At 31.8% G+C, this 23,302-nt stretch overlaps 1 protein-coding gene across 1 annotated transcript; it reads right to left on the minus strand.

The window, feature by feature from the left end:
- Positions 1-3,563: 3,563 nt before the first annotated feature.
- On the minus strand, positions 3,564-23,302 carry LOC148284030 (sodium-dependent nutrient amino acid transporter 1-like). Its single transcript, XM_088242802.1, has 13 exons — positions 23,165-23,302; positions 19,580-19,696; positions 17,915-18,173; positions 17,286-17,499; positions 15,729-15,772; positions 15,485-15,632; positions 15,329-15,407; positions 8,855-8,958; positions 8,581-8,773; positions 6,990-7,166; positions 6,810-6,909; positions 6,388-6,659; positions 3,564-5,820 (listed from the first exon to the last, which is right to left on the minus strand). Exons 1-13 carry the CDS (start codon positions 23,177-23,179, stop codon positions 5,620-5,622), a joined length of 1,923 nt encoding a protein of 640 aa, XP_088098928.1. The 5' UTR covers positions 23,180-23,302; the 3' UTR covers positions 3,564-5,619.

The following is a 23,302-nucleotide window of genomic DNA, read 5'->3' on the forward strand; positions in this document are numbered from 1 at the left end:
TTACGTCATTGGATAATTTATGAATACATTTTAAACATTCTATTTAAAAGAGTTCGGTTACATTTAATTGTTTAGTTTGTTTAAACACTACTTTAGTTGCTGTTAGATAAGGGAGGTCATATACTAACTTAAATATTTTATTTTGCTGTCTTTGTATTTAAATAATTTTGATTATCTGTTCTCCATAGTAGCTGCAAATAAAAAATTACAATTTTTACGTAGGCTTTATACATTAGATTTTTTTTCGTTTTTTGGAACATAGTTTTTGATTTTGTAAAAAATACTCGAAAATTTCGCCACTTTACTGATTAAATTATTGATATGAATTGTCTATAATGACCATGTCAATTGTCAGTCTTTTGTTAGTCCTACTAGTATTTAACATGACTAATGGAAAGTCGTTCATCATTTATGTAAGCATTTATTTTATAACATTTTTTCTAGATTCAAATGGATAATTTATCATTTTTTTAAAATTAATTTTAAGTAAGTTTGTGTTTGTCAATTTAGTCAATAGAATTAGGTCTTTGTTTATGTGATTGCTTGTTAAGGCATCAATATGATTTTTATGAATTCATAATAATTTTTACTTTTAAATTGTAGTCAAGGTACAAGTCATTAATATGTATATAAAATATATAATAGTGTTATAACACTTATACTTAGTAATTGTCATAATAATTAAAATCATTCACTTACTGTATGATACTCATGTAAGGGATGTATATTAATACTAATTTTTACTAAAATCAACAGATGGAAAAATTGAAGAAATATGGATGTTTAAACATAGGCAAAATGATGTATGTTACATAGTGTGTAAAGTGGCCACTTAAACCAGCCAATGACAGGTCATGAGCCCTGTAAATGCCTAGACTTCCATATTCCCTTCTATTAGATTAAATTTAGATCTGAATTTAGATTTTAAATCGGGTTGTGGTCCTGCGGCTAGTGTCTCGGACTCACGGACCAATGGTCCGTGGTTCGAATCCCACTCTACTCAAACTTTATTTCCATTTTCTAATAGTGATTTATTTACAACTCGTTGAAAATGGCCCTTAAAATTAAATATTTGGGTAAATCATAAAAACGCAAATTTTTATTTTATAAAAAAAAAGGAAACCGAGCCAGTCTACAAACATTTGGACATACTCAAAACATTCTTGATTTATATTGGACTTTTGAAGTCTACGATGTTCCGTACTAGATGTTTGCAATACATAGGCTTCAAAGAGTTTAGTAATAGCCACAAAGATTTAAAGTACCAATTTCAAAATACAGAAATAGGACGTGCGAATTGAAGATTTTTTTACAGGATAAATATGTTTGTATTAACATCCTGCATAGTTATATAAATGTTACGTTCCAAATCCGGTGTGAAAATGTCCATTTGAAGAATACAAAAAATACGAGTTCATCATTTAAAAAAATTAGAGAGTTATATCACGTCTTGTGTCCTATGTCGACTAGTGTGACATCACAGCCACACAAACGTTAAGAATGTCAATATATTTTCACTATAGTCCTTAAAATATAGCTTGATTAGAATGACAGCTGTCAAACTAATTTCAGTAGTGATGGGAAATTACTGATCACTGATCAAATCGATTTTATCAGTTATTTCATGCAATCATGAAACTCTGTTTCCGAAAATTGATACAAAAAACGCAAAAAACAAGCCTGTTATAGTGTGTTTAACACAATTATTCAACAAAAAATAAGACGTTTATACTTTTTTCATGAACAACATCAAATGAATTATTTTTTTATTCGATCAATTTGTCCCATCTCTAACGTTTATGCAAATTGATGTAACCTTGTAAGAACCTCGTTAATAATTAGGTTTATTTTAGTTTTCTTTTAGTTTCAACGCTGATTTTATACATTAATGTTGATTTATGTTTCAAGCATTGTATTAAAAAAATTAATTGACACGCCAGATACAAATGATTTTTCGTGTGTCAATATAAATAACTCCTTTGACGTTACTACAAAGTTATGTCGTCACTTTTTCTGACAGCTGTCATTCTAATCATGTTACATTTTAAGGACTATAAACATTCGGTAAAATACCGACCATTGGCAAGTTACGTTTATCACTGTTTGTGATTCAAAAACATTATGAAAGTAATCATGAATTCTAACAAAATTTAATCCAATGACATTAATCAAGACTTTATTTTTATTTTATATATCACATGTATATATAATTAATTATTTAGATCTTATAGGATTATCACAGCCGAAATTCGCATTAGTAAAACGTGAAAACATATCGAGATAAAAGATAAAGAAAATTCATCAAATAATTAAAATAACAAACGATATTGTTATTACTTTATCCTCGTATAGGTACGAACTTCAATATTATTTATGAGAGCAATATTTTGAAGATATATCCGAATGTTTGTGGACATGGCTGAATTTCACTCCCTAGGGGGCTATCAAGATTGAAATCAATTGTAGCAAAGGGGAAACCTTTTTTGAGAGGGAAATACGGAAGTCTTGGCGTTTACAGCACTTATGACCTGTCATTGGCTAGTTAATGGCACATGTGCTATGGCCATGGCTGGCTTATCAACAAAGGTTTCAGCTTTTTTATTTACAAGAGTTAACCGATGGGAGAGCCTAAGCAAAATGTTGATATGTGAACCAGAGGTAAAATGGTGAATGTAACAGTGTGTCAAGTAGTCACTTAACCAGCCAATGTCAGGTCATAAGTCTTGTAAATGCCTGGAATTCCATATTATCTTCTCAAAAAAGGTTTTCACTCTATTGCAATTAATTTTAATATTTATGTTATTTATATTATTTTAATTTTACAATATACATGTATATTTTTATTGCTATGCATTCCTTTGTAATTTTAAATTTTCTGCTTTGCTGCTTTGATAAATAAGAAATGCAGCGTATCTCGATTACTTTTGCTACATAAAGACGTAGGACTTTTTAAAATGTTTATGTTTAAGAGGAATAACCCGATAAGCTTCTATTTTAGAGGCTTATCGGGTTATTCCATATGGTTATATTATGCGGCGTTAGTTTTACAGTTGTTCGTTTAACCAACTGCTGAAAAATCTTATCTATATGAGTTTTTTAAATAAAAACATAATTTTTAAATTCAGTATTTTATGTTGACCTTGCCGGGAATCATAGCCGGAACCTCGTGTATGGTAACCAAGTGCGCTAACCGCTACGCACGTCACGGATATTGAACTTTTTATCTAACAAGTGATAACTTAAGAAGTTTGATTATGGCAATTTTTAAGTAATTTATTAAAAACATTTATGCCTTTTTTGAAAATTTTTATTCCACATCCGCTCCTAAGTGAAACGTGTGGACATCACCAGACCCTATCACCAGCCAGCATTCTCGCCTCCTCCCACATCAATCCCGCGTCCCTTAGTTCCGCCGAGTAAGGCCGAAAGATTGTCATCGATAGTCTTCCAGGATGGCGGGAGTGAAGATGTAACTTGGACTTTTCGAGAATATTCCGTGTTTAATATCAATTTTTTTATATAAAAAGATGTGCTTCAAAGCAGTAATAAACCATTTACGCATTTTAACTCAATTTATTACAAAAAAATACATGTTCATTTTAATTTTTTTTTAATAATAATACAAAATAATAAATAATCTATGCAATGAACAACCTTTCCTACAACAGAAACATTGTTTGATCAAACGACATTTATCATCATCAGTGGTTGGTTTTACCTTGCTTTAAGCCTTATTTCAGTACTTTAAAAAATCACAGTGAAAACCACACAATAAAATGTTTTACGTCGACATGTACTGGAGTCCTGGATCTCAAACATTGTAGGCGAACGCGCCTACAACTTCTATTAATCTCCACTCGATTACCTTTTTTAAGATTTTTGCAAGAGTGCGATTCGATTACACTCGTCCAGGGCCGCGATTATAAAGGCTATCATATCATAGACGGTTTACTAAACTTCTGTACTATCTCTATCTACCTTGCTATGTTCTACCGACTTGTCATCTCGACATCATATGAGCGAATCCAACTAATGAATGACCCCGATAATTTAGTCCGCGTTTCTTACTTCATTTAAATTAAAAATGTTTCTCATTTATATTTTCAAATCGGTTTCTGTGATAAAAAGTGGCTTCTTCAAATCGATTATAAACTCCAATTAATCCCAACTCGAGCAAAAAATGCCCGCTTAAACATGATTTTTATATGACTTTTGACAATTTCTAAAACGGTAGGCTTAACTTCTGTCTGTAGTCTGTATTTATCTACCGAGCGATTACAAAGCCGGCTCTCTTAACATCTCGATACGTACACTCAGAAAAATAGTAAAAGAGAGGGAAAGAGATATAAGATAAATTTGTTTTTCATAGTGACAATATTTTTACGGATAGATTTTTTAATATATTTATAGGGTTAAAAATATCCACATTATCTGTACATCTAGCCGTCCGTTTTCAAAACTGACAGTTGTGTGAGAATTTAATTCGGCTTCAAAATTGACTTATTTCTCTTCCATATTTGAAACTGGCTTTCAAGGCAAAGAACAATAAAATAAAAAATTGAAGTTAAAGCAAAAACTGCTAGGCGGAACAAACTTTTTGACACTTTGAATGAGAAATTATGTGTACCGTGAGGTACTAAACCCGTCGGTACATACCGACGTACTTACTTCAAAACTTGAAAGTAGGGGGTCGGTAGTTTATCTTCGTAATCGCTTAGGAGAATTTACAGTTATGGTGAAAGTATGACGTCTTTAGCTTCCCTTGCCCAGGATTCTTACTCTATTTGAACAGAACTGTATTCTCCATTCTCTTCGACACACACAAAAATCAGCACATTTAGACTAGGTTTAAAATCAATTATTTGTTTACACTAGGTAATTAAGACAAAACTTTTAAAGATCCTTTTATAATACTTCTCGATGTCAAGTTGATACCTGCATAAAGTAAAATATGTCATCATTCAAAAAAGCATTCGTAGGTACCTAATACCTATATTATATCCTAGAGACTTCACTCACGCAATATTAGGGAGAAATTATTAAGGCAACTAATTAATTACGTCGTTTATCAATAAGAATGTTCGTTTATCCATTATTTTCACTATCAAAACAAGAGTTTTCCAGATGAAATGATGTATTTATCGGGATTTAAGGAAGCTTGGCCTTCCAACTTTCGCTATGAAAGAAATTTGATGATCCGTTAGTCTATGGTGACGTAGCATCGTTATTCTCTTCGCAAATCCAAAATCCTAATACAAACCAAAATGACAAGCAAACCAAACTAACCATAGATAAAGCAAGTCAATTATAGAAATTTAAAAAATGAATTTCAGATAGATTATTTTGACATTCCACTCATTTTCGAATAATGTTCCTAATTGTTACTACATTTCATTATTTTTCGAGTGTACTTTTGTAAAATTTTCGGCAGGAAAAGTAAGTACCTTTTTCTACTTCACATCTCTTCGGCTATCTCTGTGCAAAAAATCTAGTCGATCGGTCGCTTTGTTAAACGTGGACATACAAACAAACACACTTTACCATTTATAGTATTAGTATAAAGGTATAGATGAAGATCACAGATCTAATAAAAGAAAGAAGTTTTTCCTTGCAATCTAACTACATTTTAGTTAAGCTAGCTTGCTTCCTGGACATCCAGCGGTATGTGCCATTGAGCGAAAACAGGATGTGCTTCCAGCGAGGTAAGTTCATCGCTTTCCTTTCCTTCCTCGCTTGTTCCTTGAAGGTCCGCCATTCTGCCTTTATCTTGGGATCCTTGGGGCCCCATTTTTCTGACGGCTTGAAGCACTGCTTGATTGTCTAGAACAAAATTAAAACAATTAATAAAATCTTTATACCTTAGCAAAAAGAATTTTGGATGGAAACATGGACATCAACAGAACTAAAGTTTTAATTTTATTGACGAGTGAGATCACTGTTCACGATATTATTTTCGATGTCACCAACAATGTTTGTTTTACGTGCATATCATAAAATGAAGATCTTGATATTTCTGATAGCAAAATTTTTCATGAATCACCAAAATGTTTCAATGTTGGGTGTAATTTAGATTATGTCGTTAACCACTGACTGTCATAAAAAAATACCTCAAGCTCTGCTATCAGATCAGCGCCTTAACCTCGGACCTACGCTTTTGTTCTCAGTCCTAAGTCTACGGTTCTACCTCTAAAGTCGACATATTTTTTTAATGATAAAAAAACATTAAAAATTATGTTTATGAATGGCAATAATACGTAGATAACGATGAGTATAGATTTTTTTGTTCGGCTCTCAGTAAACTTTTTGGTTTATTTTGAGTCAAAAACCAAACAGTGATAAGAAAACATGCACATTGAGTGAAATTATTTAGGAAATAGTTGCTATTACCTCTGACCATCCGCCATTTTTCTTCGTGATAAAACAAACAGCAGCCCATATTGGGAGTTGCAACATTCCTATCGCAAAAGCTATCCACCCAGAGGCGTAGGCCGACATTGGGAGTACGTAGTCACCGTATGTGGTCCTCCGGAGGCTGACGAAGGCGTAGATGAAGACAAACAGCATGATAAGGGGTGTGATGCAGCCCCAGCACCAGCGCCAATACTTGGTGACTATAACTCCCGTCATGAACTCCATGTCAACGCAGAAATTTTCTAGACCTATAAATAATTTGAATTCCTGTGGTTGCAGTTACGGTAATAAAAAAACATGAAAATTGTAAATAACTCGATAAAGAAAAAACTGTTTTGCAAGACAAAGACATGTGACGCATCATTGTCAATGTTAAATTTATAAGAAGTAATATTCACCGTAAATCCAGAAAACCCCAGCGATTTCAGCGATGGCCATTCCAAGAAGTAAAAAGGTCCCAGGGAACTCATCTACCAGAGTCAAAATATGTTGACCTCCCTGAAAATACAGTAAATTCATTCCAGCTTATGTTAATATACCTTCTTTACACTAGCCGAGGAAGTTTTATGAGTACATACCGGTGTGACATAGACCAGTCCTAGCAGAAATCCAGACACACAAGCCACCAGCGCCATCTGCCAGTACTTCCTCGTCGTGTACCTGTCTGTGAGAGCTGTGACGATGGCGCTCTGGAGAGAAACAGCACTCCCTAGTCCCAATACAAACAACATTAGGAAGAACAGAACTGCAAACAACTGAAAGAAAATATTGTATTTTAAAGTTTTGTAAAAAAAGTCAATAGAAAAACAAAACATTCTTTTTTCGATTTTGAATTAATTAAGGTTTATGAAACACTGTCGAAGTGTACTAATAAGTAATAAAAATCATTAAAAAAAAATACTGTACAATTTTGAATTCCCGCGAAAATGGTCCATTGCACTGGCCACGTCCTTAATGCGTCACAATTCGGTAAAATTTTCAACGTTGTTTGTGACCGTTTAAGTTCAAATCAAGGCCTACTGTAGTAGGCCTCGGTTCAAATAGAATGTCGTCACGAATCTCGACGTCACAATTTATTTATTTATACTTTTATGTTGTTTGTATTCTTTTTTATATACAGAATAATGTTCCTTCACTGGGGTGTCTCGTGCCGAAGGAAATATTTTTCAAAATGTAAAACATGCCTAAGATTAGCTATTTAACAAAGTTAACATAATAATAACAACAAAAAAACGTAATTAATCCAATGATCCTAATTATCATTAACACAATAAACAGTAAAAAAATAAAATAATCATAAAAAATATAACCAATTTATGTAGACCAATAGAACAAATTTCATAAACAGTACACACATTTTACCTATTTGGCTTGATCCACTCATTGATCCGTGTGCAACCCACCTCCACTATCCATTTCTTAATAGCAACTTTATATTGTGAGAAATTACTAAGTAGATTGTACACTTTAACCGAGTAGTAGGCCAATCCTCTTTGACCAAAGGTTGTATTTATTTTTATTTTTTTATCAATTATCAAGGCCACACATGTAGCGTTTTTGCAGGGACATATTTTTCAACAATTTCTTTTTTACTGATAACATTATGATAACAGACATAAGTCTAAATACATTTCTCTACAATATCCATATTGATCTTAAAAATACAATTAAATTTTCTTAATCCATTTCAAATATTGTTATCGGTATTTGTAGTATGTGATATTTCCCTATTGATGGCACTCTAGGAGGAAACAACACGTCTCAATCCCAGAAAAACTGCAAACAAAAAAATCTATCACGAGATTCAAATCAAATCAGTACAGACTGTACTTTGACAGTTTGCCCACAGCATACCTACAGTACCGGTGTGGTTTTTAGAGCTTTGAAAGCCTCCTTGATATTTGGGGCTTTATCGTGTCTTAAATCACTAACAATTTTATTTGGACGACGATTTATAATATATCTAGAACTTAAATAAATATTTTGTCTTTAAGGGATATATGCTTATAAAAGTAGTGAGACGCATGTGTTTGTTTCCGATCTATGGCCAACAATATTAGTATTGATGCAAGTATGCGCACCTCAACATGATTTTACTTACCCATCACGAAAATAAACTGTGTAGTCTAAACTTTAGAGAGGGGCATTCCTTAGTGGATAATTGTTTACCTGGGGAACCCAGTCAAACTTGGAGATGGCATCAGGATAAGAAATGAAGGCCAAACCAGCTCCACCAGTTCCTATAACGCTTTTAATGTCTGTCGTTCCCTTTTCATGAGCCAAGTTTCCCAATATACCAAATATGGTGAAGCCGGCAAGGAGACTTGTGAATGTATCCAGAGTTGTCACAATCATGGCATCCCTACAAAATCAATCATTGGTATTACACTTATTAATTAGGTCGTATTATTGCATTATGTTTGATCTTAAAATATAATCTAACCTGTATATTTTGTGCGAGAATTGGTTATAGGAAGAGAACATAATAATAGCTCCACAGCAAACGGCTAAAGAGAAAAACACTTGTGTTGTTGCAGCATACCAAACCTATATTAATGAAAAAGTAAATGGTCAAATAATGACAAATCAATAATCCACCGTAGATGAGATTTAAAATTATCTACACAACAAAATCACATTCGGGAAAAATCTTTTACAAAAATATCGGAAGGGGAGATGTACCGAATATGGCATGTCCCCTGATATGAGATGACGGTGTTTCAATGACTGACAGACGCACCACAAGCATCAGAGACAGTGATTACGTTTTCAAGCCTTACCGATATGATATTTACATAAGTTTCACTTTATTATTTTTTAATAGTTTTTCTCCGCAAAATTATCAATCTTTTACTAATCAACAATAGAATAGTCTCAATTTATGTTTTCGTAATGCCTTGAAATTAAATTCAAGTTGATTTTATTATGTGAATATATTTGTTTGTATTGATCTTGTTCGGAATAGGGGATATCTGGGCGACCCTTATATGGAATTTAAGCGTTTTTTATTACAACTTTTACGTATATATATATTTTTTTAATATGTTGTAAGTACTATTTAAAGATTTTAAAATGTAATAAATAGATTACTCTTGGACTTATTAATTAATATAATTTAGAGTTGCTTTGCAACGTGCTGATCTGAAAGACACCTCGAGATCATTAGAGCAGCTTTCAATGATTTATGTCGTAACAGAATATAATTGTTATTCTTTTTTTTAATTATTCTTTTTTATTTATCATTTACATACAATATTACATTTTTATTATTTTTTAAAACATTTTTAATTTTTTTTTTACAGGACCAGCCAATTAATATGGCTTGTCGGTAAAGATCCTATACATTAAAACTACTAACATTAAAACTACTACTAACTTAAATATAAGGAGCGAAAAAAGTACATATAATTTATGTTTTCAAATTACATTAAGAAAAATGTGAAAAAAAGCAAAAAAATAAGTAAATGAAATCGCAATTATAAGATAAAAAATAAATACAAAACTACAAATAAATACTATATGGAATTAGAAACATGGCTTCTAATTTTAAATTCAAGTACAACTAAATTTATTTACATTTTCTAGGTTGTATCCAGACTCCTTATACAAACAGAAACGGGACATTTTGCAAAAAAGACACGTAATCAAAGGTAAGGGGTGAATCCATGCAAAGCCTGCCGTCATTGGCACCATATTGAGTGTTTAAGGGCCGATAAGATCGATTTCATATGTGATTATAATCTAAATCGTTGTTGCACATCAAATATGGGCCATGTGACTCGGAGCACATTCTGAGAAAATCAATAAAAACGATTAAAAATATAAAAAACACTAAACCGAAAATAACACTTCTGTATAAACGAAGTAGAAAAAATGCAGTGTTTTTCAATAAAGTAATATATTTATTTAAAATATCAATTACTTTATGCCAAAAAGTCGCATTTTTATAATTTTCTCAGAATGTGCTCCGAGTCACATGGACCATATTTGATGTGCAACGACGATATGTTATTTTTTTTGTTTTTACACAATTTGTTTGAAAAGGACTTAAATTATATTGTTATGGTATTTGTCATCAATATAGTGTAAACTTTCCATGGAAAATAAACGTAAAACTGGCATTTTTCAATAAAAATATATAAAAATAATTCATAATTAGTTTCATATTTTCGTTTAAAATCATCCGAAAAGACTGTTTTTACACTAGAATATTTTATAGTCCCTAGACTGGTACCTGAAGCGTAAGACTGATAACCTTACCTTTATGTAACAAAAACTAACAAGACACACTGCGATTGGTATACCAATGCAGTGCCCTATGCATCATTAGGTGTGGAAAGGGAATGATGATGATGATGACGAAGTAATCTATTATAGAAATAAAAGACGAGTGATACTTTAATGAACTTTCTTGGAGAATAACAATGAACTCGTACATCAGGAATTTTCACTTACAAACTTAAATAATAATGGTCGTTTATGAACGATCATTTAAACTAAAGATCAATGACCATTAGCTCAATCATAAATAACTATCGGCGTGCTAATGAGCGACGTGATAACAATTTCTCACCATGGATGTTTATCGTATTCGCGATCACAATGGAACATCCGTAAACACCTAATATTTAATGCCAAAATATTTACGTTTCGCGACGTATAATCCTGCTGCGCAATCACATATTTGAATTTCAAAACTGCTATTTTGATTAATTATTCATCATGCTAGCCGGCGGTTGGCAAGCCAAATGTCAAGAAAAGCAGTCGCCATAGTAATTGTAAACCCCATTTTTTTGCCAATGAACTGTATTTATTAACGAGGAAAACAAAAAACAGACCGACACGAGCGTTGACTTAGAGATTACACACGCGTTGACTTATGACTGCGATAACTTAAGCATGTTCATTATTGTTCATTGTGATAGCATGTTTTTAAGCACGTCGATAGTTATTTGTGATTGAGCTACATGTCAATATCTATTTAATCTTTTTTCATTAATTCATCATCACGTTTCTATCCGCACCCTGTGGTGCAGTGGGCACCGCATCGGTAAACTGAATGCAGCGTATTTGGATAATCCGCTACACGAAACCAAGACGATCAGTCTTGCGCTTCAGGTGCCAATCCAGAAACAACATAATATTTCAGTGTCAAACAATATTTAATATAATTATAACTATCACGGCCAAACATCATTATACTTACATAGGACGGAAGCTTTTCAATAATTTACCACACAATCTACGTCAAAAAATAAATTGCGGAAAATTTAAGGATAAATTAAAGAAAAGCTTCTTGACATAATTAACATTAACTGCATTTTGAAAATAAATGTTAAATATATGTGCCTATGTTTATAAATTTTGTGTTTTTATTTTAAAATTTTTAGTGTTATATTTTCTCAATTTTTTAAATTGTTTAATTTTTTATTTATTTTATTATTTTGTTTTGCATTTTTTGTTTCTTTTTTATTTTGCAAACTTGCCAAACACAAGAGCCAGACTCTTTTTTGGCAAGTTCAACCTTAAGTGTTCCATTTTTTTACTAAATGTATTGTTTATTTATGCTAATAAAGGTTTTTTTTTTTTTTTAAATGAAAATATCAAACACCGTAAAAATAATAATTGTATGTATCTGTATTCGAGGTCTAGTAAAACCATATCTAATTCAGTTATGCATTTACCGTAAAATGCTTTATTTTCGCAGCTAATTTCTTCAGAAAATTCCTATGCAAATTATAATGCAAACATGACTATTGATTTCTTATCACAGGTTCTCACAAACCTCGCAATTGCAATTGTGGTCATGTGTTTTTATTTTCATTTGCAAACGTAACAGCTTATTTATAATACAAAGAACATCGCTCATTGATATTAATTCGTAAATAAAACTGTACCCTGTCGTCATACGGAAATTTAAATGCCGTATATTACAGATTTAGTTGAAATATTATATCATTAATATAATCGAACAATAAAGAGAGATCTCGGCAAAATATCCGTGCGAGATTTTCTCAGAGCAAGAATTATCTCATACCCAAAACCCGAGAACTGGATTCTACTTGGCGGGAGGGATTTGGGTAGGAAACTCCTTAAAGATTTTCCGTTTTTTTTCTCTTTCTTTTTTCATTAAATGTAAACCAAATATTTGAGATTGCTGTTTACCATATTGATTTGCCATATATATATATATATATATACATTTTTCAATTACGGTTATGTTTCTGATTCTATATCATACTAGCGGACCCGACAGACGTTGTCCTACCCAAACGTTGACTCGCCTGCTATTACCTTGAAAAAAGACTTTTCATTGATAAGCAGGTACCTAGGTAGTTGTTTATGGTTGAATTCCAAAACATCTAATAATTAATTTTCAAATATAGAATTCTTTTTGCAAATGTCAAACTCGGCTCTTCTCACCAACAGGGGTGCACTTTATTCATGAATGCGATTTTCTAAAATGAATTGAATGTCAGTTAATATTTTGGTATTCCCAAAAATCCAATAAACATAAATAAATGGGAAGAATTTATAAGGAATGTAAGGAAAGAATCTGATTGGGATCCATAAAAAGAGAATTTTGTTTGTAAACATTCAAAATCATTTTTTTTTAACACAAAAAAAACAGTCTTCCATTTTTTTGGATATGCATTCTCGTTGAATGCAACCCTGATAGGGCGACGAAAAAAAGATTTATGCGTCTAACTTTGTTTTTTACACATACGATTGAAAAATTTAAAATCTACGAACACGCGTAGCAAAAATATCTACATACCGCTGAAATAGGCACGTAAATCGGTTAAGCCGTCTAGGAGGAATTCAGTGACATCACACGTACATAGTAATTATATATGTATAAAGATTTGTGGTGATATACTATTCGTCCCAACTCAACACATGACTTTTGGTCCCATGGAGTTGAGACATGTGTTTTAAAAAATATGTAGTAAAATGTTTATGAGGAAATAAATAAATATTTTAGTTAATCACAGCCGAATACAAAATGTTATCTTTAATATTAATAAATTTTATTTTCCATGAAATCTGGGTTTATCTTGGGACTTTTTTTTTTTCCCCTTCTAAATCTTGTAATTAAAAAAATATATTGAAGCTAAAGGCTTCTTTCATTCACGTGATGGTCAAGATATGTTGCAATTATTTATACACTTGCTACATTAGGATATAATATTATAATTAAACTATAATTTACAATAAGTTAGAAAATACGTGTAGATACAATACTAGGTGCAAATCTATCGATTAAAATTGGAGCATCAAATTATTCGCCAAAGTTTCTTGAAAATGTACTAAAGAAATATTAAAAAATATATTAAAGAAAACGAACTACTTTAAAAAACGAAATGGATTAATGTCAGAAATACGAAAGCATAAAAAAATCATACCGCTGACAAAACGATATATATATTTATATATTTTATTAATAACTTAGTTTTTATTTTATTTTTTCCAAAACTGCCGAACTTCCTTATATCCTTATAGCCAGATTGATTATATTAAGGGACTTTATTTTTATGATTTTATAACAATTTTCCTGCACTATTAGTTGTGTGGATTGGATAATTGTTTAGAAAAATTGTAATTTTTAAAAAGAATCTGCCTCCATTGTTCAGGTGGGTTAGTTTTAGTTTGGTAGAATTTACTTATAAGTTGGCGTTTTTTGTTTGTGATTTAATATTTTATAAATGATGTTCTCATTATATCTATTATTATTAGCAGTCTCTTTTATCGTATTAAGCTCTTTTTTATTAGTATCAGCTAGTGGAACATAAATAACCTGTGTATCATTGAATGGAATGCAAAATGTTTATGGGCAATCGGATGATTCGAGGAATAGTGAAATATCACTTTTTTTACAATTTAAAAAAATAACTATCCAAGGCTGTCGAGTGAAAAAAAATTATTTTTTCTTCTTATTAGTACCATAAAAAATGTTTTTTTAATTTTTAATACCCGTGAAAACGATCATTGCATTGGCCACGCCCCTAATACGTCACGTTTCATGTTTATTTTGAACTTTGTTTAAATTCGTTAAAAATTTTATTGAGCGTCGTCACGAATCTTGACGTCACAAATATCATTGCCAAACATGTCGAGTTTTTCTAGGGACGTCTTTTTTTAAAAATTTATTTTTTAAAGTTGTGTATGAAAACCTTTCTCCATAATATCCATATTGATTTTGAAAATATAATTCATTTTTCTAAATCCATTTCATGTATTATTATCAGTACCAATACGTAGCATGTGTAAGTTAACTATTATGAAAAATTGTGTCTGTATATGTAGGTTGACGGTAGATATTGAAAACATTTTTTTATTGAAAAAGACAACTCAAGATAGTTTTTTTTTTATTTTATATTTCCAAAGTAAATTTTATTTCTTTACGAAATGAATTTATGAAATTAAGAAATGTCTGAAGTTCTCGACCCGTCCCTGTAAAACGGAAAAAAATGTCGTCTACATACCGTCGTCATACTATATTATGATACGTCGCATATTTATCCGATAATATTTAGTAATCACTGTCAAAATAAAATAGGGTAAGATTAATTAGTTGAGTATACCTTGAGCTTATGTAGCATTTATTTCATTCAAAAAGATTTTTTTTCTTTCATATTTTATATTATATGTTTTATGATGTTAGGGTTTGTAGAAGAGACGTAAAAAACGCGAGCAAAACTTTGAGCGCCGTGTTCTGAAAATCAGGTTTTTCTGTCTTACTGCCCTCCTCCTTACGAGGGCAGAGCTGCGAGACATCCGAAAACTAGCTGTTTAACCTACAGCAGTTTTCACCGCGCAATTATATTAATAAATGGAAATAGATAACAAAAAAATATCACTCTTTTAAATTGTTTTACCGCAAATAATGAATTACAAATTCAAATTCTGTACAGACCTTTGGATTATACAACTGATCCCACTGCGGTTTAATGAAGAAGATTATCCCATCCACAGCACCTTCCAGTGTAACAGCCCTGAAAAAATAACGGAACTCAAATCATGCACAGTGGTGTTTTATTATAATCAAATTTGACACATGAACTTCTCTCACCGGATAAGTAGAGCGAACATGATAACGTAAGGGAAGATGGCCAGGAAGTAAGCTGCCTTTCCAGAACTCTTCACTCCTTTGATCATCACCAGAAATATGACAAACCACGAAGCCAGAAGACAGAGAGTCAATCGCCAATCAGGAATGCCTAAAGATGGAAACACCCAGTCGCAGTCGTTGTAAATATGCCAAAAATTAGACCAAAGTATTTTCACGTAATTTTTATATTTTAATGTAAGCTTACCTATGCCATTTTCAATGTCTGGTTTTTGCCTCAAAACTTCTCTTCTGTAAATCAAAAAGAATTCGTACTAAAATAACGCATTTTACATTATCAGTTATAAAATTATTGGTCTCTTCAATAAATGAATGCATCAATACCTGGGCTGGAGTAATATTCTAACTCTAGCAGGAAACTAGTTACATGCTAGAGAATTCGGCCCTCCGAGCTTCGTTTTATCGTCCCTTTGGGCCTCACTTTTTTGGTATTCGGTGTAATCTAAATGTAATGAAGAATAATCTCTCACTCAAAATAATGCTACAAAAACCACTGAATTTACAAAAATACTTTATTAAATATTTCGATGTAAAAATACTAGTTAGAAGCGATTAAAATAAAAAATATTAGACTAAGTAATTAAAAAATATAACAGACAGCTGTAGCCGACTGTTATAACAACTATTATTGACAAAATATATTCTCATGGTTTATTTAAAAAAACAGATTGAGAGATAATTATTATTCCGTTTGGATATTAAAGCTTAACAGATGAAAATAACAATAATAAGGCTCGAATTCCTACGCGCGAGAATAAAGGACAGATGCAACTAATCTATTCTAGAGTATTTTTAGGTAGAAAAAGATAGAAAAAGAACAGGTTTAAAAGTCATTCGAATACAAATTTACACCAGGGTAAGTTTTTTTTTTTCTTTAAAAAAAAGAAATATTTGCGTTCTTATGATTTACCCAAATATTTAATTTTGAGGGCCATTTTCAACGAGTTGTAAATAACTCACTATTAGAAAATGGGAATCAAGTTGGGGAAAAGTGGGATTCGAACCACAGACCTTTGGTCCGTGAGTCCGAGACACTAGCCACAGGACCACAACCCGATTTCTTCTTCTTTGTCTTCATAATGATTCTTTGATGTTTTCTATGAAAAATGTATCGTTCTATAAATCAATAATGGTGACGTGAACAATCTAACAGATATAATTAAAAATACATTTATGCACATTGCTGAATGGCATATGAAATTAAAACAATAACAGGAACATTCAACAAAATAAAGTCAATATTCTGCAATGATAAATTGAATTTAAAACTTAGACAGAGAATGGTGAAGTGCTATGTTTTATTTTTTCTCTAACCTAGACTTTGAAAGGACACACTGTTGGAGGCATTCGAGATGTGGCTTCACAGAATAATACATTGTAAACCGTGGACAAATTTTGTCACCATTCTCCGTAAGAGAGCATTTGCTACAGTAATTTGTCAAAATGATAAAGGTCCGTAAGATTTCTTAACTGGATCACACCCGGCGTGGAGGCAAGGAAATCCTCCAACTTATAAGTTGTATATTGTATACAATGTACAAGATTGAGGGACAACGCGGACTTTGCAAAAGACAAACACCTTGGCTGCGCAACATTAGAAGACTGGGGCGGAATGCGGTGTGTGGAGAAGTTGTTTCGGGCAGCGCAAGACAGAGAACTATTTAGAAGTAATTGCCAACGTCGGGTGACCTGATATAGGGCACAAGAAGAAGAAGTAAGATAATGTACTCGATTAAGAACTTACACAAAGTACAGCTCAGAGCTGCTGGTGGTGTTAGCGCTATTGGTATTGTTCTTATCCGCGGCAGAGAAGCACTCGTCCTCCCACTCTGGGCGACAGTACGCCCACGGGAGCTCCTCGCTGAAGGACATTGCCAGGTAGAACAGCGTCAGCCCCATCAGAGACACGTAGTAGGATACTATGGAACCGTTAGCTATCAGCTGACCGACTCCAACACCTAAGCGAGATAATATTGTTCGTATTTTAAATTTGATCAAAATGGAACAAAAAAGTTATGTTTCTCACCAAAGGTTCTTCATTAATTCTACCAATGTAAAAACGTATAAATTTAAGGATGTTTTAAGTTTTTTTTATGAGTATTTTAATGTTCAGTGGTAATTTAATGATCCATAATTTTTCAATTTTTTCCAAGTAGTGGTTTCTTTGTAATTCTGAAATTTAGATCATTGATGACTTGGGGCCAGTTGCATTTAAAAAAGACTTAAGTAGTTTAATAATTATTCTTTTTGTGTGTTCATAAAAATGGACAAAATGAGAGGCACCAAAAAAAGTATATTTATAGTTGTCTCTAAGGCTATCCTATGATAGTGATTGATAATTAGCTCTCAACATACGATACGATGGCTTAGTACCTTTCATGGCTGGCGAGACGACCCACATCCTAACATTATTCCTGCTGGTAAACTGTCCGACCAGCATCTCCATATAGTACATGGGTTTCCCGATGAATAATAGCACAATTATGTAGGGAATAAGGAAGGCTCCTCCTCCGTTCTCGTAGGCCGTGAAGGGGAACCTCCAGATGTTCCCGAGACCAACGGAGAGGGAAATGCAGGACATGAGAAGGTCGAGGTTACTGGACCACGTGGGTCTTTCCTCCTCTTTTCCCGCCTAAAAACATTTACGTTTTAAATAAACTTTATAAACTGAATAATTGTATATGTTTTCGCCAGGACACCAGCGAATAGACGAGTGCTCTTCGAAACCGGTTGATATAGAAAAATCAGTAAGTGGTTGGTTATTCACAGTTTTTCAGGACCATACCTTAAAACTTTAGGGTAACATTTTTTATCATATACCTTTAAAAATATTCGAATATTTTTTTGGAAAATATCAATAAATATACAAGTATTTATAAGAGTATTTTTTTAATGAGATTAAAAGCGTTTTATTTTATTCATTTTATTTTATTTTAAATCTTGAAATAGGGTACACATACACATATTCTCATGTGTGCTCAAAATTTTATACAAATAACAATGTACATGTATTTAATATATATGTTATTTAACACATATTTCTTAACCTTCTGTTTGAATTTTGTTTTTTTTTAATCATAAATGTTTTTTCCCATTTCATAATATTGAAAAAAACAAAATTACTGTCCACAGTAGCAAAATGAAATCTTCAAGAATTTGAATAAAATAAATATTTGAAATTTAAAAAGATAAAGAATTAAAATAAAATTTGCAGATTTAGAAAGATAAGATTACAAAAAAGTTAAGAGCTAGAATAAAATTAAAGATTTAAAAAGATACGATTTGGAATAAAAATTACAAATTTAAAACGATTTAAAGCGACGAGCATTTTAATTTAAAAATATAATAAAGATTGAGAATAAAAATAAAAGTAAACGTTTAATAAGATAAACAATTTGAATAAAAATTCATAATTAAGAATTTAAATAAAAATTATTATTGCTGAATGTCGTAAAATATTTTTTAATAACCAACTACCGACTTTTCTATGTCTACCGGTTTCAAGACGTACCCGTCTCTTTGTCAGGACACCAATTAAACTAACTTGCAAAACCGACTACACGCCCTCACCATAGTTGTTGCCAAAAAATATAAAACCGACATGCCTATTTGAAACCACATATTTTAAGTTGGAAGCCCTTACATCCACTGATTATAATTTTTGAAAATGTTTGATGTTGTGGGATATATAATTTTAAAAAGAGGGATAGGATGAAGGGAAGGGCGTGAGTTTAAAAGATATTGGGTGACAATTACAATGGAACATCATATAATGGGCTATATTGCAAGGTTGTCTGATTATTGATTAAAGGAATATTATTTTTCAAAGCCTACGTAATGTGAAATATTTCCATATTATTCACTTTTAATCCTATATTATTTGTATGTGAGGTTTGAACTCTTGTATCTTTATTAAATTCGTGATTAAATTAATTAGGTGATTTGCGGTAGACTTAGCAACGTCGGTGAGTGGTTATATACAATTGTTTAATAATATTTAGTAAGATGTTTGACCACAAAGTTCTTAACCATTCTTACTTCATTGTTTGAACTTTTGATCTCATTTGAAGTTGGAAGGCGTAATTCGTCTTCGGAGAGGCCATTTCGTTTTTCATCAGTATTTATGTATCCAAGATTCACGTGTCCATTTACTTCCTGGAAACAATTAAAATATTGAAATCATTTCGATTAAGATAGGTACGAAGAAATCTCTTGATACTGGAATTTTAGCCGAGTTGTAGTCCCGTGGTAATGTGGCGGACTTGCGAATCAGAGGTAGAAGGTTGGATACCCTTAACTGGATTCACATTTTCTAGCACACCCATTTTTAATTTTTTTAAAATTGCTACTGGTGTTACAAACGTTTATTCTATTTAAAAAACATCATTTTTTAGAGAGACTGTAAAATTCACCGTTCTGCCTATGTTTGAACATCCATGTTTCCTCAACTTTTCCATCTTCCGTCAGTTGACTTTGGTAAAATAAAAGAACTGAAATCCATCTAAAATCCTTATTTCACGTACTAAGCGTAAACAAAGGCTGGATTCCGCCTCAAAAGAGTTAACAACACATAATAGTGAATGCTTACACATTTCTCTCTCTCTGTTGAGAACATACTGAAAATATTGAGCAATTTTTGTATTACCGGTGTTTTGGACGTTGTCAAAATATTTTTTTGAGACCAAAGATTAAAAAATGTACATCTTAAAATATTGCACCAAATATACATATTATTATTTGCACTCAAATTATTATTTAAATTTACGGTTTATAAATTATGTAACACATACCTATGTCATAAAGTTATATTTTATTTTCTCATAAATGATCTTTTTTTACCATTTTATGTCAAAGTTTACTCTAGGACTAATTAATACCCGTATGCAGAGACAAAACTTAAGGTGAGGAAGATACATTCTAATTTCAAATGCAGAGAATAACCCGAAGGTGAAGACAATAGAATGTACTTTCCTCACCTTAAGGTTTGTCTCTGTATACGGGTATTAGCCTTCTTTTAAAATTAATAGTAGTCTGATATTACCTTTTCTCTGGTATGTATTATAGATTACGTTTAATGTGACTGATATTTTTTTTCCAAAGCTAATTTAATTAAATTTTATACACAAATATCACGATATTGTTAAATATTTTTTTTTCCTTTATGTAAGTATTTGTAATACATTTGTTTAACAAATAAAATAATAGCACATTCTTAGATTTTTTCTTAAGAATACATAGGTAAAATAAATCAGAAATGGCCATGGCACAAAAAACAATCTTGCTTAATAAATATTTTTAATAATCCCACTTCGCCTGTTTATCTGAGAGAGCTCTTCTAACCTCTATCACAACATGGACTATCTTTTCGCTCTAGTAACGAGAAAAGGCTTTTAATACCCCTTTACCGCTCAAATTTTCTCGCCTCCTGTTTCACGATAGAAGCTGCTCGATTGTGGAATAATCTACACATTAATGTTAGAGACGCCCCTTTCTTTATTTACATTTAAATCAAGATTGAAATGTCACTATCCAAATGTTTGAGTTGTTATTTTATTCTTCTACTTTCCTTCCCATCCCTACCATTTCTTCATAGTACAGTGTAAATTTTTTATTTAAATTTTGTATATAATTATACAACGTACCTAGAATATGTCCATGTACTTGTTTTTTTTTTCAAACTGAACAGTTTGGGTAGGTAGGAAGAAATTACCTTAAGGCAATATGCCCGCCCTTATATGTATATTAATCAGGGTATTAAAATACATGCAAGTTATTATATATTACTTTTATGACTTCGTGAGTAATGGTCAGCTCGTTTGTCCACCATGACAGGATCTCGGGTTCGATTTTCGATATGGTTGATATGAAATATTTATTTAAAGGGGTGTTTTTACTCTAGAATATTTCATAGTCCCTGGACTGGTACCTTAAGCGAAGGACTGATCATCTTACCTTCGTGTTACAAAAATGATCAAGATACGCTGCGATTGGTGTACCAATGCAGTGCCCTATGCACCATTAGGTGCAGAAAGGTAATGATGATATTAGCAAATTGTTTTCAGGCGTTGCCTATTATGTGAAATAATTCGATCAAATGAATCTCTTCACAATAATAAAGATTTCAGCTCTTTAACTTCACTAAAATCAACAGATGGAAGAATTGAAGAAATATCGATGTTCAAACATAGGCTAAAAGTGAATGTTACAGTGTATAAAGTGGCTACTTAAACCAGCCAATGACAGGTCATAAGCCCTGTTAATGCCCAGACTTCCATATTCCCTTCTCTAAATTATTCTCCATCTCTGTTGTAATATGTTAATCTTTATTTATTTATTTATTTATTTATTAACGGACATTGTCCATGTATACAATTTATAAGGTTTAAATATTACAATAAAAGAGTAGTTTAAAACATTTCAAGAAAAAAGAAAGAAGCATTGACAAACATAAGGGACATCGAGACAAGATCTGGACTATTTATTTAGTGCTCGTTTAAATCGTTGTAAACTTAAACCAAAAAAGTCCAGATCCTGTCTTGAGTTAACAATACGACAAAGGCGGGTCATTGGAGAATTTAGGCCATAGTTTGTTCTATGCTGATCGATGAACAGTACTTCATTGTTTCTCAATCTACGAGTCGGAATATTGAATTTTACTTGTCCCAGTAATGATGGAACATCGATTATACCATTTAGTATGCCGAACATATATATGGAGTCAATATTAGTTCTACGTTTTTGTAGACTAGAAATATTTAACATTGACTCTATTTCAGCATAAGAATAATTATCTCTCTCTAGTCCAAGCATCCACGCTATTTTTCGAAGCAAGCGATGTTGGACTGATTCAATGTGATTTATGCGATTGACATAGAATGGAGACCAGACCACTGAGGCATATTCTAGAAGAGGGCGAACAGTTGAGCAATAAAGAGTTTTGATTGTACGGACATTAGTAAAATCAGAGGATATTCTGTTAATGAAGCCAAGTAATTTCAGTGATTTATTTACTGTATTATCTATATGCTCGTTGTATGTCAGTTTATAGTCCAAAACAACTCCTAAATCTCTGATGGACTTGACTACATCAATTTTGGAGTTTTCTAATAGGTACTCGAAGGAAATTGGTTGTTTTGTTCTATGAAATGACATTATTTTGCATTGTTTAATATTTAGTTCTAATTTATTGACTTTACACCATCGGTTAAAAGAGTTAATGTCTGATTGAAGAAGAAAATCTTAAAATATACATTTTGCTTTTGATTTATTGTTAATGGGTAAACAGAAATAAACATATATTTTATTTGTTTTATTAATCAACAGTGTTCAATTCTTACCCGTTGATATGAAATATGAAACAATAAAATATTTTTTTGAAAGACATGGAATAGTAACAAATAATATAGCTTTGATTAAAACCACAGACCTTTAATTTGTTTCATTATACATGTAAACCTTACTCCAAAATAACCAAATCGTGAAATCACACACTTTTGTTTATACACAGTACCAATATTGATAAAGTCGATCATAATCAAATTGCGCAAGGGCATTGATTAATATACCATTGTATACTCGTAAAATTGAATTCATTAATCAGAACAACACGCAAGTATGGCTTACCTGATCTTCCATCATGGCACGCGATCACTATCGTACTAAAGTTAAATACAACTACACGGGCTTTAGTATCGACTGAGAATAATATCGCACGTCTAGTACAAATTATATTTATTACGCTCGCGAACTGTTGCAGTCGAT

The sequence above is a fragment of the Micrasema longulum genome, unplaced genomic scaffold (genome assembly GCF_059751315.1).
Source record: "Micrasema longulum isolate JH-2025_06_02 unplaced genomic scaffold, ASM5975131v1 h1tg000165l, whole genome shotgun sequence".
NCBI lineage: Eukaryota > Metazoa > Arthropoda > Insecta > Trichoptera > Brachycentridae > Micrasema > Micrasema longulum.

What these genes read in the sequence shown, in the direction of transcription:
- LOC148284030 (XM_088242802.1), bottom strand. An exon ending in AGCTCTGAGCTGTACTTTGT is followed by an intron (nt 15,773 to 17,285) that starts GTAAGTTCTTAA and finishes TTTGATTTACAG; the next exon opens with AAGAGAAGTTTTGAGGCAAA. An exon ending in AAAATGGCGGATGGTCAGAG is followed by an intron (nt 5,821 to 6,387) that starts GTAATAGCAACT and finishes ATTTTGTTCTAG; the next exon opens with ACAATCAAGCAGTGCTTCAA.